General features: G+C 44.1%; 3 protein-coding genes and 1 pseudogene across 4 annotated transcripts; 3 read left to right on the top strand and 1 right to left on the bottom strand.

Annotated features, from left to right (window-relative positions):
* The first annotated feature begins 3,356 nt into the window (after positions 1–3,356).
* LOC127755657 (uncharacterized) lies at positions 3,357–6,073 on the top strand. Its single transcript, XM_052281346.1, has 6 exons — positions 3,357–4,547; positions 4,635–4,717; positions 4,799–4,882; positions 4,991–5,732; positions 5,816–5,848; positions 5,930–6,073. The coding sequence occupies exons 1-6, from the start codon at positions 3,357–3,359 to the stop codon at positions 6,071–6,073; spliced, it is 2,277 nt and encodes a 758-aa protein (XP_052137306.1).
* A 737-nt stretch (positions 6,074–6,810) lies between these two features.
* LOC127754262 (uncharacterized) lies at positions 6,811–7,217 on the bottom strand (annotated as a pseudogene).
* A 581-nt stretch (positions 7,218–7,798) lies between these two features.
* On the top strand, positions 7,799–10,558 carry LOC127755467 (uncharacterized). Its single transcript, XM_052281147.1, has 3 exons — positions 7,799–8,069; positions 9,106–9,243; positions 10,230–10,558. Exons 1-3 carry the CDS (start codon positions 7,941–7,943, stop codon positions 10,407–10,409), a joined length of 447 nt encoding a protein of 148 aa, XP_052137107.1. The 5' UTR covers positions 7,799–7,940; the 3' UTR covers positions 10,410–10,558.
* A 1,827-nt stretch (positions 10,559–12,385) lies between these two features.
* LOC127755466 (pentatricopeptide repeat-containing protein At3g12770-like) lies at positions 12,386–16,148 on the top strand. Of its 2 annotated transcripts, XM_052281146.1 has the most exons (4): positions 12,386–14,402; positions 14,516–14,606; positions 14,748–14,869; positions 15,044–16,148. In XM_052281146.1, the coding sequence occupies exon 1, from the start codon at positions 12,386–12,388 to the stop codon at positions 14,138–14,140; it is 1,755 nt and encodes a 584-aa protein (XP_052137106.1). In that variant the 3' UTR covers positions 14,141–14,402; positions 14,516–14,606; positions 14,748–14,869; positions 15,044–16,148. The 2 variants fall into 2 exon arrangements, with proteins under 2 accessions (XP_052137106.1, XP_052137105.1); XM_052281145.1 differs by having other exon boundaries at positions 14,516–14,869.
* The last annotated feature ends 1,724 nt before the right edge of the window (positions 16,149–17,872 follow it).

Below are 17,872 nucleotides of genomic sequence, written 5' to 3'. Positions count from 1 at the left end.
TGGCGGGGCTTCGTCCTCGCGCTGGGGCATGGAAGGGGGGCCTGCTCGGGCGGCGGAACCGCCCAGATCCATGTCGCCTGGGCGGATCTGGCGGCGGGGCTGAGCGGTGCAACAGCGGTGTCTGGTGGCAGTGGCAGCGGCGTTCGAGGCGTTGGCAGCGGTGGAGGAAACCGCCAGATCCACGTCTGGATTTGGCAGGATAGCGGCCGGCAGTGGCGTTTAGTGGCGGGGATGGCGACGGCGGCGGGGATGGCGACGGCGGCGGGGACGGCGAGGGGATGCAGCCAGCGGCGGTGTCTGGCGGCGGGGGTGGCGAGGGATGGCATCGATGAGGCGAACCTGGCCGCGCCGGCGATGGATCCAGTGCCTCGAGGAGTTTTGGACCCCCGGCGGTCGCGGCAGTGGTGGCGAGGAGTTCACGCGACGGCGGCGCGGGCTACCACGGTGGGCCGTCTACGTCTTGTGCCGTCGGAGCTCGTCGAGGACGAGCAGGTGCGGGAGAGTGGCGAGATGGCGGCGGGGATTGAAGGGCAGCGGCGGCTACGTTGGTGGCAACCGTCACCGTGGTCCGAGGAGGCATGGCGGTCTTGGACGGCTAGCCGAGGGCGTGGCAGACAACCGCACCTAGCCGGCATAGCAGCCTTTGGAGGAGGGGTCGGAGGCCGGCTTGGCGCAGAGAGGCGCAGCTGATGGCAGTGGATGCCGGCAGGCGCGAGAGGCGCGGCCGGTAGCGAGGAGGCCAGCTTGGCGCGAGAGGCGCAGCCAATGGCGGGAGGCCAGACTGGCGTGAGAAGCGTGTCCGGTGGTGGAGGAGGCCGGCGCGGCGCGATGAGGCGCGGCCGGCGGTAAAGGAGGTGACCACGGTGTGAGGAGGAGCTGCCGGTGGGTGTGGCGCGGTCTTCGGCACACGAAGGCTAGCTGGCGGGGGGTGCCAGTGCAGTGGTCCCACATGTCGGCAGAGGTTGAGCGGTGGTGGAGCATCGGTGCATCAGCCGTGAACTCGCAAGTGATGAGCGGCGGGAAAACCCAGCCCGTCCTTGGCCAGACCGACAACGATGGTTCATTCCCCCTCCTGAGGACGTTGTCGTGCCGTCTCATCCCTCAAGGGTGGTTGCAGGGCGAAAGCCCAGTCTTGGCTCTTTTGAGTCCCTGACGGACGGCGGCGGTGGTTTTCCGTCGCTTCTCTCCTTAGAGACGTCGTTTAGGTATCCTCTTGCCGAAACTACCCAAACGATTAGTGCAAGCACGCTCTAGGATAGAGTTGGGCTTTGTGTTGGTTGTAAGGGCGTTTATTGGGCGTTCTTGTTTGTGTTCCTTTGTTGGCCTACGGCGGTCGGCCACGCTTAGCGGCGGCCGGTTCGATGCTAGCCTTCTCCTGGACCTGTGTATTGGTGTTGTCGGTGTGTGGGTAGTGGTATATTTTTTCCATTTTCCCAGTTACGACCTTCTAAAGTTGTAATCTTATTTTTTTTCTACTCTATCAATAGAACTTCGTATCGTCTCGTGTGAGTCCTTAAAAAAAACAATTCTGAAGACCTGCGCCCGAGCAGAAATTCGTGATTTTTTTAACCCAACACAAAGAGCAATGCTACCACAAAGCAGTGCTCGGATTGATGTGATATAGAGCATGTCCGCTTCTGGATTTTTATCCTATTGAGCTGGTATCGAACCAAATACTACTGATTTCTAAAGACTGAGATGAGTCATATTATTAGTTGTTTGATTTTTTAGTGAAACTTTGTTAAGGTTGATTAAGTTTATAGAAAAAAATAACAAAATCTGAAATATCAAATTAGTTTCATTAAATTTAATACTGAATATATTTTGATAATATGCTTGTTTTGTGTTAAAAGTACTACTATATTTTTCTATAAACCTAGTCAAACTTTAAAAAAAATATATTTCCAGTTCCATGAAATTCAGTTACGTAGCCAAATCAAAATGTAAACATGATGATTCCAAATTTCCAATATCATTTGAATTTAACCTCTTCATAAGGGACAGATAGTTTCGGCTCAGATTTTTTTTTTTTTGAGATGACGAAGGGCGTGATGGGCTCTCACCATCTGACGACAGCCCATGGGCCTCAGCTCAGCCTCAAAAGGAATAAGTCCATTTTGCCTCCCTCATCTCTTGCCCTTGTGTGAATAACATCCCCCAACCGTAAAACCAGGTATAACGCCTCCTTCATCTCTTAAAACTAGAGCAAATGACCTCCCTAAGCGGTTTAGCAGGCGGTTTCATCCGACGTGGCGTCATTGACCCAGTTGACGAGCTGACTCAGTGTGTGGGACCCACATGTCAGTGTATTGTATGTATGAACTAGGCCGAGCTGAGTCAGCCTGGACGGTAAAATTATTGGCGCGCGGCTCGCATCTCTCTCTCTATCCCCATTTCACCCCTTTGACCAAAACCCTAGACCAGCAGGCGACGGCCAAGGCGACGCGAGGTGCGGCGGCGGCTGGTGTGGAGCACGGCGACGGCTGGTGCGGAGCGCGGCGGAGCACGGTTGCGGCTGCGGAGCGCGGCGCGGCACGGCTGGCCGGACGAGAAGCGCGGCAAGAGGGTTCACCTGGGTTGAATGTGTGACCGTGGTTCGTCCTCTTTCCCTTGTCTGAATGCTTCCATTCGATTTGTTTTGATTTTATAATGCCGGTAGATTTTTTTGTGGTCTCGGGGTGGGTGTGTTTGAATAATTTTTTAGGTTGGCTAGTAGGAGCGGTAGCTCAAGTGGATTTTTTTTGTGCTTGAATCATATAAAGTGTGTTGGAATCTGGATTGGCCGTACTGGGGTTAGGGGCAAAGTTTTAATTTATTGAGATTTGCATGTAGGTTAACACATCTGCAATCATGGACGTGCTTGGTACTTTAGCAGTAAGGTTTCATTTCAAAGGCGAGTTTATTAGGTCAGGGAGGCAGAACAACTACTATGGTGGAAGAGAGGCCATGTCTTACATCAGTCGGGATAGGGTGTCACTTTCTGAGTTAATTGCAGCTTTGCGTAAACACTGCAAAGTTAAGAAAGGAACCATTCTACACTGGCTTTTTCCAGGCAAAGATCTAGATTCAGGTCTACGTGTGTTGTTGGATGACAAGGTTTGTCAATATATGTCAGACTGTATTGTTGAAGTTGGTGTGGCTGAGATTTATGCAGAAGAGCCAATTGTGATTGATATCTCAGAGGAAGAGATGCTGGCAGTGATTATGAACTTGAGATGGCAGAAGAAGGTGGTGATGAAGACTCTGAAGAAGTAGAGGCAGTGAATGTGAATGCAGAAGCTGATGCAGTGAATGGGAATGAAGAAGATGTCCAAACTAATGAGAGGTTGCTTCTAGTTTAGATACCTAATCCAGCAATGGTGGTTTACAAAGCAAAAGAATCACCACATGGCTGTGATGATGAATCACCAGCTAGCAATGAGGAAGATTTAGAAGGTGATAGTGATTATCTGCCTGGTGATGATTGCTCTTCAGATGATAATGATGAGGAAGGTGCAGTTATAGAAAGACATTACAAAGATCTCAAGAAGAAGCTGAGGACAGGCAAAGTGGCTAGCTTGGATGATGTGACTTTTGAGGAGAACAAGACAAATGCAAATATGGCTGCTGGTACTAATGAAGGAGATGGCAATGACACTGAGTATATTGACAGTGATGATGAAGAGTCAGTGGAAGAGGGTTCTGATGGGGAGTTAAGAGTGAGAGGAAGCAATAATGCAAGGTTCAAGAAGAAGCCTGGATATCCAACATTTGAGTTGGGAATGAAATTTAGTTGCAAGAGTCAGTTTAAGAAAGCAATTACAGCATATGCTTTGGCTGAGAGAAAGGTGATAAACTTTGTGAAGGATGATCCTAAGAGTGTGAGGGCAAAATGTGACTGGCATAGCTGTCCTTGGGTATGTCTGTTGTCCAATAACAGTAGAAGTGATGGTTGGCAGATTGTCACCTTTGAGAATTTCCATGCATGCCCTCCTAGAAGAGATAACAAGTTGGTGACTGCCACTAGGATTGCTGACAAGTATGGCAAATTTATAATTGCAAACCCCTCATGGCCATTAGCTCACATGAAGGCTACAATACAGGAAGAGATGTTTTCTAATGTTTCTGTAAGCAAGTTGAAGAGAGCCAAGTCAATTGTGATGAAGAAAGCTATGGATGCAACTAAGGGACAGTACCAGAAGTTGTACAACTATCAGAAGGAGTTGCTGAGGTCAAATCCTGGAAGCACAGTGGTAGTTAACAGAGAGGTTGATATGGATCCACCAGTGTTCAAAAGGATCTACATCTGCCTAGATGCATGTAAGAGAGGATTCATATCTGGTTGTAGGAAAGTGATAGGACTGGATGGTTGCTTCTTCAAGGGAGCAACAAATGGAGAGCTCCTTTGTGCAATTGGAAGGGATGCTAATAATCAAATGTATCCAGTGGCATGGGCAGTGGTTCACAAGGAGAACAATGAAGAGTGGGATTGGTTTCTAGACTTGCTGTGTGGTGACTTGAAAGTGGGTGATGGCAGTGGCTGGGTTTTCATATCAGACCAACAAAAGGTATTCCCAAGAAGCATTTTTTCAATCTTGTAGGACTGAAAGTGCATGATTTGCAATAGGGCTAATGTTCTCACTGTTTTCTTATAGGGTATTATTAATGCAGTTGAGAAATGGGCTCCAGAAGCTGAGCATAGGAATTGTGCAAGGCACATCTATGCTAATTGGAAAAGGCATTTCAATGAGAAGATATTGCAGAAGAAATTCTAGAGATGTGCCAAGGCTCCATGCATCTTGCTGTTCAACCTGGCAAGGGCAAAGCTAGCACAACTGACACCACCTGGAGCTCAAGCAATCATGAACACTCACCCCCAGCACTGGAGCAGGGCATGGTTCAGGTTAGGCTCCAATTGTGACTCCGTAGACAATAACTTGTGTGAGTCATTCAACAAGTGGATCTTGGAAGCTAGGTTTTTTCCTATCATTACTATGCTTGAAACAATTAGAAGGAAAGTTATGGTTAGGATCCATGATCAGATTACTACCTCAGCTAGATGGAACACTGCTATCTGCCCTGGTATTCTTAAAAAATTGAATGCATATATCACTAAGTCAGCCTTTTGCCATGCCATATGCAATGGTGCATCTAGCTATGAAGTTAAGCACCATGATAATAGGTTCACAGTGCAACTAGACAAAATGGCGTGTTCCTATAGATATTGGCAGTTGTCAGGACTCCCATGCCCTCATGCAATCTCATGTATCTTCTTCAAGATAAACTCACTAGATGGATACATTAGTGACTGCTACTCAGTGACTGAATTCAAGAAAACTTATAGCCACTGCCTGGAACCATTAGAGGGCATGAACAACTGGCCATATGATGACAGACAACCTCTCAATGCACCTGGATATATCAAAATGCTAGGCAGGCCAAGGACTGAGAGGAGAACGGAACCCACTGAAGCTCCAAAGGCAACCAGAATGTCAAAGATGGGCACAAAAATCAGATGTAGGCAATGCAAACAGTTTGGCCATAACAAGTCTACTTGTTACAAACATAGTTCAGGGGGCCCTAGCACAGCTGTTTCTCACCCTGCAGGCAGCCCAGCAGGGACCAATGCAGTCAGCCCAGCAGGGGGTTTAGTACTGTCAAACTGTACACAGGGTAGGAAAAGAAAGTCAATCACGAGTACCAGCACTAGTTCTGCAATACACTCAGTGAGACCAGCTCCTTCTAAGAGAAAGGTATGCACATATTTCATAATCCATTCATTGCTGCTCCAATTAATAGAAACAAACTTGGTGCTAACTCTTTCTTGTACATGCAGGCACAAATGCAGGAGGCACCACAGATGGTGAAAGTGACAGCCACAGCATAAGTTCCCACAAATGAAGGTGGTACAACAACTGTAGACCTGCATGCAATTGTACCATACTCACAGGCTTCATCCAGTGCTTCAGTGAGGTTGAATAGTGGCAAAGCAGTTGTCAACGTTTCAGCTCAAGAACCAGTCAAGATGAAGCCAAAGAAAGCCACACCTGGGCCACTACTCCTTCTTCCACCATGGGAGTCTGCAAAGCTTTGAAGTTCTGCCATCTCCATTTAACTAATATTAGAACTATGTTAATGTTTTGTAATGACTCCTGTGTCTGAGAGCTATGATGTTTGATGTTTTTGTAATGGACCAATTCCTAGCCATTTGCTGCCATCTGTGAACCATTTCAAATGTGTGTGATGTCTGATATGGACCATTTGTTGTGTGTAGGCCTATATTGCCACACACTAATGCTGTCTGAACTTATGTCACAAATTGAGCTATCTGAATGCAATATCATGTGAACTATCTTCATTTGTGCTGGTCATATGTGCTGTGTGTGCTGTTACAAATAATGTGTCATAAATTGAGTGCTCAAATGACCCAATTATATTTCATGGGTTCTATCTTGTCTGCTCAAATTACACAATTCTAATTCATTTAATTTCAGATGTATCAAGCACAACCATACAAACATTTTAACAGGAATTTTTCCTTCATTAACACAGAGTGCATTACAACACACCACAACCTGCAGATATTTCTTTCAACCTGACAAAGTTCATTACAAAACACCACAACACACATCTTGCTGCAAATACTTCACCCTACATTTCTCCTTGCCAACACCAGTGCAAACATGACAAATACACAACCCATAACAACAACTAACAGTCTATTTCTATCCTTCAGCACAACAATTCTTTCAGCATAGTCACATGACAGCTTTCTTGCTGCCTCCAACTCTCTCTGAGCAGCATCAACCTCTATTATCTTCTCCTCAACCTTCATCCTCTCTTCTTGGATAGCCAAAACAAGTCCTTCCTTCTCCCTCCTCGCTGACCAAACTGCATCTCGCAAATCATTCAACACTTCTCTAATAAAGGTGGTCGTCGGCCCATCATACCAAGCATAAAAACCACATCCACCTTCCTGCAATCCCTAGCAATAAATTTCAATCCCCAATCGAAAATCCACCGTCCAACCAAAGAACAAAACTTACCCGGGCATTGCGACATTTGAAGTACCGGCGGCTGGGGTTGTCCGGACTCCACGAGATCCACCGTGCAGCCTTCACGCGGCAGTCGCACATCACGGCCGGCTGGTAATCAAAAGGACCAACCCTATATGGGATGGAACTCCTCGATGAATGCTGCGAATAGGACGACGACCCGTCGCTCTGGGAACTAGCCATCACCGCACCACCTCTATTCGCGAATCCACTCCTACCTTCACTCTCTCGGCGGATTGCGCCCTTGCCGTCACCACGGATTGTGCCCTAGTCGTCTCCGCCCTCACTATCGCCAGCCGCACTCCGCACCAACCGTCGCCGTGCTCCGCCGCGCTCCACACCAGCCGCCGCCGCCGCCGCCGCACCTCGCGTCGCCTTGGCCGTCGCCTGCCGGTCTAGGGTTTTGGTCAAAGGGGGGAAATGGGGATAGAGAGAGATGCGAGCCGCGCGCCAATAATTTTACCGTCCAGGCTGACTCAGCTCGGCCTAGTTCGTACATACAACACACTGACATGTGGGTCCCACACGCTGAGTCAGCTCGTCAACCGGGTCAATGACGCCACGTCGGACGAAACCGCCTGCCAAACCGCTCAGGGAGGTCATTTTCTCTGGTTTTAAGAGATGAAGGAGGCGTTATACCCGGTTTTACGGTTGGGGGATGTTATTCACACAAGGGCAAGAGATGAGGGAGGCAAAATGGACTTATTCCGCCTCCAAAACCCTAGCCCGTTCCCACGGCCCTTAAACCCTTCTCCCATCTTCTCCACCTCTCTTGCTCTCTCGCCCTCTTCACCAAGAAAGAAAACACGCGCACGCCTCGCCTCGCCTCGCCTCGCCTCGCCGCCGGCGGCCACCGTCTCCGCTGCCTCCTGCCCCCAACCCAGGAACCCCCGGCGAGAGAGCTCGATGGACCAGGCGGGGTCGATGGAGGAGCGGGTCATCACCGAGCGGATCCAGCGGAAGCTGGAGGAGGTGAACGCCGCCGCGCAGAAGCACCTCGCCGGCGTCCAGGACCACGTCAACTTCACCATGCAGGTCAGGGCTCCTCTGGATCTCTCTAGTGTTAGTACATTTTTTTTTTCGCCTCGCGGTATATTTATTGTGTTTTGGGGATACACGGGACCGGAAATCCGGAAATTTGGTGGTATTGATCGGTTGCAAATCTTGACTGACTTGGTGCGGCGTTTCTTGGATTAGTCTCGTGGGAGCTGGGAAGTAAGGGCTTGGATGTTCTTGTTCCGATGTTTGATTTGGCGACGATGAAGCAAAGTGTTACTGTAGTGCGTGCTATTTATATGGGATTTGTAGATAGTTCAGGGATAGGGCAGTCTCTGCTATTTTGATACCAAATGTTTGTAGACTGTCAAGTTGATATAAGGATATCAGATTTGGTGAGCCTTGCATAAATAATTTGTTCCAATGTAGTTTCAGTGATTCGGTTGGGCATCAATCAATCAGGTGGATGCAACTTAGTATATTTTGGAAGTTTGGAAAGCCCAATATCGGAGAATGATTACCAACTACTGAAACCTGCTGGTTATATATTTTTGTGTGACTTTTGCCCGGATCTAGCTTCTGGAGTATCTTAAAAATTCTCCTGTCACTCCATTGTATGCTATCAGGTGTGGGTAGACAGTCTTGGAGTTTGTTTATGAAAGTTCTTGAATCTTCTGTTCTGTACTGTCATTCGCTTTTTGTATGTTATCAGGTATGAGTAGACAGTATTGGAGTTGTTTATGAAATTTCTTTAGTGTTCTGTTCTGGAGTCTGTAAATGTAAGGATATGCTGTACGCTTGTTCAATTTGTTTCACTGCCTCTCATTGTGGAAGACCAAGAATAAAGTATGTCATTATGAGAGAAGAATTTATCTAAATTGAGAGCCCTGTGCTAATTATTTATTTTATATCTGGTTTTCTTATTGATCTTCAGATAAAGAATAAATGCTGTAATAAAATATGCTACATATCTTTGTAAGAGGAGAATTTATCTCCGTAAAAATGAGAGGGGTAATCTGCACAGAGAGCCAATGTTAATTTTTTTTTGGTTTCTGGTTTTCTTATTGATCATCAGCAAGCGTACTTCAAGTGTGCGTATGAATGCTTTGATCGCCGAAGAAGTCAAGAAGGGATCAACAATTGTGTTGAGAACTGCAGCGTGCCTGTCCTTACTGCCAACAATGTTGTTGAGACTGAGATGGCTAAATTCCAGGTACTTCCAGTTTCATTCACCTATTGCTTTTCATTTTTCTTATGATTATTGCCTTCCATTACTTGCCATCATAGAGCAACATAGAACCCAACTTTGTGTCTGTTCATTTATGTAGAGTTTCAATATATTTTTTGCTGTACAGTCTATATCACTCTACATGTGAAAGAAGCTATGGTTCACTTGCTGCAAGTTTTACCTAGAAATATGCGTGGACAAAATTTTTTTCCTCTTTGGTTTCCTTGTGAACTTAGACTGATCATTGATGCTGAACTATGCCTACCACATGTGTGTTTGTTATTGATGATATCATACTGAGCAACTTGTACATAATGGTACCGCTGTACAAAGCGCACCGTGTTACAGTAGATTATCAAAATTTTGTTGTCCAGTACAAACAAGCATTTGTGCATATCTATTTGCATATGATGTATGTTCCTGATTTATCTTCTGATTATGTATTGTTCAGCAAGCAACTAGCGTGGCTGTGTGCTGATCTTAGGGAAAATGATAGAAGGAATGACTTAACAAGTAGTGACATATCATCTAACCAAAAAATGGGAATATCTCTCCCACGCGATAGGTATAGGCATCAGTTGCTATGGACATTTGTTATAAGGTAGCCAAGGTGTCACTTATGGAAACATATTTTTCCCACCATCTGGCAGTGTAAGTGTGTAACATTGATAAAACTAAATAATGCTTAAATGGTAAAATTTTGCAGGACTCTGATCTTGGTGTGTAACTGTTTAAGGATATGCATATCTAACTGCTTGAGCTATTTTCTCGGAATACATATGCGAAAAATATTATGTTAGAACAGAAGGAAAAGTCAATGGCATTTCGAATAAAAACATCTGTTTGTACAAATAGTGATCAGTATTCAGTATTCACCTTTAGCTGTATGTTTTATCATGCAAAAGCATGTCTAACCCCTATTACCTTTATCTGTATGTGATCTAAGTTGTGATCTTTTCCCCTGTCCTCAGGAGCGGCTGAATCGATCTTTGATGGTGTGCCAAGATAAATTTGAAGCAGCAAAGCTCCAGAAGATGAAAACACATGCGACTGAGGAGCTAGAAGCATGCGTAAACAGATCTATTGATGACAGTATCAGGGTCCTGCCCCATCTGGTTGATCAGATCAAGTCCACCCTCTCCATGAATTAGAGAGATCAGAAGAAGTTCAGAACTAAACAGTAGAATCTTCCTCGTAAACTATTTAAGCTTTTACAAAAAGCATTTCCGCTAATTTTGGCACCAAGATCGTTGGCCAAATTACTGCCCTTTGTTAACATGAGTATGACATATGACCGGCATATCGTATTTTGTGTGCCTTGAGCATTTTGTTCGGAACCACACTTTGTTGCAGAGCTGATTTATCGAAAGATGGTGCAATAATAGAAGATGATATCCTCATGTTGCTCATCCTTATTCATTTGCATCTTGCAGTTTGTTTCAGTTCATGTTACCAGCATTTGATCTTCATTCATGAACCCTATGATGATGGCAGAAGATGATATTCCCATGAAATTACTGGCGTTTCCACTTGTTCTCCCTCCCTTGTCAAGTATATACCACATTTTTTATTGATTGTTCTCAAGAATATACAATTAGGCCTACTTTCGAATGGAGGAATCAATTTGTTCTCTATATTATCAGGCCTCTTTTGGAACGGTGGAATTTTAAAGGATTTTTCGAGGAACTGAACTAGAATCCTGTAAAATTTATACATTTCAAAGAGCCAGTCTCTCTCTCTCTCTCTCTCAAAAAAAAAGACAAATGTAATGTGCTACGTGCTTGATTTGGTGAAAGGAAATCCTGAAAACCGGGGGATGAATTTAAAAAAAAGGGTGAATAGCTAATTTAGTCCCTCAAGTTTCACCGAAGGCTCACTTTGGTCCTTCAGGTTTCATTTTGTTCACATAGGTCCTCTAAGACCCTGTTTATATGGGACTTTTAAGTCCCTATCACATCGGATGTTTGGGTATTAATTATAAATATTAAACGTAGACTATTAATAAAACTAATCCATAATCTTGGACTAATTTGCGAGACGAATATATTGAGCCTAATTAATCCATGATTAGCCTATGTGATGCTACAGTAAACATTCTCTAATTATGGATTAATTAGGCTTTAAAAATTTGTCTCGTATATTAGGTTTCATTTATATAATTAGTTTTGTAAGTAGTCTATATCTAATATTCTAAATTAGTGTGTAAATACATAGACTAAAGTTAAGTAGTCTATATCTAATATTCTAAATTAGTGTCTAAATACATAGACTAAAGTTAAGTCCTTAGATCCAAACACCACCTAAGTATTTGTTTTGGCCTAAAATTATCATTGGGCCCACTTAATATGCCATATGGTTATTTTTAGTCATCAATTCTATTAGAAAATGTCCCTTTTCCCCTTAACTTGTATACAACTATACACTAGAAAAAAGAAACCAAAATAAATAAACAACATTGTATATTTACTTCCCATTATTTCAACATGTGCACATAAAAATTGAGCCTAATGGCTATCGTATACACTTGCAAGCACATAATTTATTTTTGTTTTATCTATAAAAAGAATTCATTACATGCATTTTTTCTCTTATATATGTGAATGAGGGGGCATAAGTGTCATTTATCAAAAAAGTTGTTGGTTATGTGGGTTCAAGGATAAGTTTGAATTAAAATGGTGAATAGCTAATATGGTCTGTGAAGTTTCGCTTTGGGCTCAATTTAGTCCTTAAGGTTTCAAATCGTCCATACAAGTCCTCTAAATTAATTATTTGGGTTAATGCAGTCCTTGGACCCACACAAAGTACAATGTGAGCATGCCAAGTCATCCTCGCATACAGCGGTATGAATGAAATGACCATTATACCCTTATATACCATATAGAAAAGAAAGAAAAAAAAAAGATTAATGTTTCACACGTGCATGATCATTTTAGAATTGTCAGTTACGATTGCTGCAATAAGAAAAAAGATTATTAGGAGGACGTGCTGCACACTTAAAATTCAAAATATTTTCCTTGCACAAGAAAAATCTTACTCATCTAAAAATTTTGATGAAGTTGCTGTTTCAAAACATAAAAGACCCCTCAAATTCGTACCATCACAAATCCCGCAGAACTGACGAGCGCTAATGGCCCCTCCTCCCCTGGCGGCAGCGCCACCGCCACCGCCACCGCCCGCCGCCGCCCTCGTCCACCACTACACCCGCCTCCTCTTCGCCGCCGCCTCCGCCTCCGCCGCCGCCTCCCTCCGCGCCCTCCTCCCCATCCACGCCCGCGCCGTCGTGCTCGGCATCTCCGCCAACCCGGCCTTCGCCACCAGCCTCATCACCGCCGTGGCCCCCGCCTGCCTCGCCTACGCACGCAGGGTGTTCGACGCCGCGCCCAGCCGGGATGCCTACATGTGGAACACCCTCCTCCGCGCCCACGCCCACTCCCGCGCCCACGCCAGGGACGCCCTCGCGCTCTACGCGCGGATGCGCGCCGCGGGCGTGGCGCCCGACCACTACACGTACCCAATCGTGCTCCCGGCGTGCGCGGCGGCGCGGGCGCCGCGGCTCGGGCGGGCGGCGCACGGGGACGCCGTGCGGTTCGCGCTGGCGCGGGATGGGTTCGTGAGCAGCGCCCTGATCTCGATGTACTCCCAGGAGGGGGAGGTGCGCGACGCGGAGCGCGTGTTCGCGGAGAGGGATGATGCCCGGACGGTCGTCTCGTGGACGGCCATGGTTGCTGGGTACGCGCAGAACTGCTTCTTCGGCGAGGCAGTCACGTTGTTCGGTGACATGGTTGCTGCGGGCGTGCTTCCAAATGAGATCACCCTGATCAGTTTCCTGCCCTGCTTACGGGGGCAAGAATGGCTGCCTGTTGGGGAGATGGTTCATGGATTCGTCGTCAAACTGGGATTCGATGCAAACGTTCCCCTGGTGAATGCGCTAATTACGATGTATGGAAGGTGCGGAAGTGCTCCCGTGGCAAGAGTTCTGTTCAATGGGATGAGTAGCCGCACTCTGGTTTCTTGGAATACTATGGTTGCGATGTATGAGCAACACGGTGATGGGGTTCAGGCAATCAAGTTTTTCCGCAGGATGCTTACCGAGAAGGTGGGGTTTGACTGTGTGACTTTGGTGAGCGTGTTGTCTGCTTGTGCGCGCTCGGGAGCCCTTGGTACCGGGAAGTGGGTGCATGAGCTAGCCAGGAGTCATGGGCTTGACACTGATGCAAGGATTGGCAATGTTCTTGTAGACATGTATGCAAAGTGTGGTGAGATTGCTTATGCAAAGGAGGTTTTTCATTCACATGGTTTGCGTGGTCACAGTGTTGTGTCCTGGAGTGCCATGATCAATGCATATGCCAACCATGGGGAGGCAGAAGAGGCTCTCAAGCTCTTCTCCCTGATGAGGAATGAAGGGGTGAGGCCTAATTCATTCACATTTACAGCGGTTTTAATGGCGTGTTGCCACTCAGGCCTTGTCGATGAAGGACTGAAGCATTTCAACAGCATAGCCACAGACTACCAGATGTCACCAACACTTGAGCACTATGCTTGCATGGTTGACATGCTAGGACGTGCTGGTAGACTTGTTGAAGCATATGGAATCATTAGGGGAATGCCGATTCGGCCTGACAAGTGTGTGTGGGGTGCCTTCCTTGGTGGTTGTAGGCTTCATGGAATGGTGGAGCTAGCTGAATATGTTGCAAAGGAGCTTTTCGACTCAGGATCTAATGATGTAACATTTTATGTTCTGATGGCAAACATGTACTTTGAAGCTGGAATGCTGGAAGATGCTGAGAGGATAAGAGGAGTCATGAAAGAGATGGAGCTAAAGAAGACAGCTGGGCATAGCTTAGTTTGTACTGATAGAGAAAGAATAGCTGTCGTAAGGTAGCAGACTAGTAAAATTGTACTACTGATGCTAATTAGCTTATCTGTTGCTAGCTTCGTATGTAGATTAATTCTTTGATAGTTGAGATATTCAAGAGTACCAGCACTTTCTTTTGGTGAGTGGCTTGTACTACGGTCTTTATTGTGAAGGCAACGTAACTTCTACTGTCTTCAGACCAATAGCAACTTTTCATGGCAATGTTGTCCAATCCTGGGTGTCTATTTGGTGCAATATCCATGATTTGTTTTGGTGCCTCAGCTTGAAGGTACCACACCAAATGCCTAGATTTATTAAAGGCACGTATTTCCCTAATATCAAGGAATGGAACCTCTTTTTGCACAATTATTTTGACCACAAGCTTCATACTCTATTTTGCAGGTATGTTCTCTTCTGTAAGCACACTAATTGAGGACAATGTTCAACCCAAAGTGCCTACCAAGTCATTCATCAAGAAACAACTGACCAAATAGTAAGCCTTTATTTTCTCAATGATATTCATGAGAACACTATCAACCCAGGAAGGAAAACTAAGAACATTATCTCCAGAATTCATTTCTTGTGGAGAACTAGGTTCAAATGAACTCATATTCTTTACTTGTGCCTACTCTAGTTCTAAAAAGGGAGCTATTTTCCAAGACTAGTCTTGTGCTGAAATCCTACGCTTAACTATTTCCAAGATGGGAGGTCTATAGCTCATTCATTTTGCTCTTCTGTTTGCAACCACTAAGAAAGGTACTCTTATTTCCCGTGAATGATGAATATTATTTGATAATACATGCTCTGATAGCCTACATGTATATGCTCATAATCCTACAATATTGTTTTAAAAATATAAACTGGGAAATAAAAATGAAGGAAATTCGTTTCAGTTGGATAGCATTTAGAATGGGAGCCTTATCATTGTAGGTAACAACTAATGAGGTAGAGTCACCTGGGGTTTTGTAAGCCAAGCGTGGAAGTGAAGCTGCGATGTGGGCTGCAAGAGAGCTCAGCCATTCACTGGATGGAGACAAGAGCGTGGCATGATGGCAGGTCTATCCGCTCAGCATGTCAATGATAACTTGAACTATTAATTTCCATTTTAATCTGTAGAAAGACCGTGTACGCAATGCTGAATTGAATATGTTTGGTGAGATAGCAGTTTCCTTATGCAGTTGATACATCAGAAAAACCAGAATACTAAACTTCCTTTTGTATTTTTGTTATATGCAATTAGCAATTCAATTTAGTGTACTCTGAGCGGCAAATTATCCTGAACAGAAATAGCACTGCATGTCATAATCAATAGTTTTATTGGTCTACCTTGTTTTGTTTGCCAAATGGTATGTTCAAAATATCATGAATTTCTATTCCTCTAAGATTACACTTTTGTTATCTATTATCTATTGAATTTGTTTATCTTGCTTCAGTATCATTTGTCATTTTCTTCTTTTGGATGTTCACAAGCTGATGATCCGTGAAAAGAGTGGAAAACGAGAACTTTGTGTTAGATACAATTGTTGAATGGCTGGTCAAGACAAATTATGAGTGCCCTCTATTTGGCCCCTTGAAGACATTGATATGATGAGACTGAAGATATGTGTTGGACTATTTGTTGCTCGATGAGCAGGACACAGTTCCATTGGAAATTAGGATGTGTTCTCCCAGAAACCTCTACCAGAAAGGCATGCACTATTCTGTTTCATGTGCTTGTTGTTCATCTTGTGTGCCTTACCTTACCATGGTTAACAATTTGTTATCCATCAAGTGTAGTTCTGGAATAATAAAGAAACTTCAATTTGCCATGAAAATCTTGGCCTGATTTATTGTTCGACAATATTAGTGGAGGCTGGGACAAGCAAATCAGCTGTGTGTATTATTACTGAGACTACGAGTTCTGCATGCTGGTATATTCACTTCCATATTCATTTCTTGTTTTCTTTGGCTGGTTGCAGCAAAATTGGTTGATAGTTAAGGTCTTATGGATATCATAAGAGAACAAACTTTGATGCCTATGTTTGAATGTTGTATAGATATTGGCTAGTAGGTAATTATTTGCCAGATTCACCCTTCATTCGTTGTCAGTAACAGTGCCTGGACCTTGATTGTCCATAGTTGACAATTTGTTCCAGCATAGTTGACAATTTGTGCCTGGACCTTCATTCGGGATGTACGGGCCTGTTTATTCAGCTATCATAGTGTTGACAAGCTTTGCTGCTCTACTGCCCCTACCTATTCGCAGGGTTCAATCTTTCGTTTGCGTTAGATATGGCAATATTTCTGAAATTTTGAACAAAATTTAGTCAAATTTGAAAAAATATTGCCGAATTTCATGAAAGTTTTTTAAAAATTCGGCCAAAATAATATCGTATAAGGGGCGGGGGTTCCATAGGATTGAAATTCCGAAATTTTGAACCCTACCTAATCTTAGTGTTATATTCCTCATGGTTTGTTGGCTTATAAGCCAGACCCAAAATTTTAATTTTCAGGCTTAATTTTAGATTATTTTAGACTTATTTATTTATTTTTTTACCTTAACTTTTAAACTGCTAAAGGTAAAGATACACGAGGCCAAGCCGGCTATCAACATCCTTAGGTCATATCCGGTTTCACCTAAACTGGAACCTATTAAGCTTTCAAAAGTATAGTTTCTTTAAAACATTTTTTTATCATCCTTACGACTTAGTATTTATTTGTCCTCGTTTCATTCAGTTATGTCTATTTCATCAAATCAAACATACCAAAATCGAAAATGGCCAACAACTGCACGCGGGACGACCGAACGTTTCCCTTTTTTAATATCTAAGATTGGCTCATTCAAATATTCAGAGTTTATAGGATCCTGATATAGCCAGGAATACAATGAAATAACAAAAGAAACAAGTAGATCAAAGCAAGAAATGGCAGCATGGCACGCGGCATTCAACGCACCAGCCAACCGGAAACAACCGTTACAGTGACCGGCATCCCAAACCCCAAATGTATGAACTAATTACGTAATCAACCAGCCTAATTAAGCAGGCAACCGGCGCACCGGCAACGCATAAGCACGCAAATCAGGCTGAGGAGCAGAGAACAGTAAACGAAGACGTGTAAAACAGTCAGATAGCCAAAAAAAAAAATCCAAAATCATGAGAAAAACGTGAGGTTAGAGGAGTTATTGATTGATGATATCGATAAACAACGAGCTCACTCGATCTAGTCAATGTACTTTTCATGTTTAACCATTTATCTCATTTAAATATTATCTATAAATGCATAAAATATAAATCATGCTTAAAGATATTTTTAGTTATAAAAATAACATAAATTTTTTAATAAAATAAATGGTTAAACGTGTATTAAAAAATAACAGCGCTATCTATTAAAAGTAAATAAAAGAACAGTACGACCGTATGGTTTGCCTAGTTAACCCTGCGGCTTACAGCAGGTATAATAGCAGACTATAAACCAGCTATAAGCGTATATCGAGAAGATAAAAGAAGAGAAATAAGAATAGTGGGTTATAAATCTATAGCTAGCTGCACCACAGACTCTAAGACACAATTTGTGTATGATAGGTGGGACTATGTATTAATAGTGTAGTATATATTTATAGATAACTATTATATGAATTGTGTCTATAGTTGATTTGAAACTAGTAGTCGGCTACAGAAGCTAGTAGTCGGCTACAGATTTATAGCCAACTATAAGATGGATTACAAGACGTTGTGTGTGTATGAGAAGTGAGACCGGGTATTAATAGTGTACTATATT

Source organism: Oryza glaberrima, chromosome 11 (assembly GCF_000147395.1).
Source record: "Oryza glaberrima chromosome 11, OglaRS2, whole genome shotgun sequence".
NCBI classification, from domain to species: Eukaryota; Viridiplantae; Streptophyta; class Magnoliopsida; order Poales; family Poaceae; genus Oryza; species Oryza glaberrima.
The sequence above is the reverse complement of the archived record's forward strand: the minus strand, read 5'-3'. Positions and strand labels throughout refer to the sequence as shown.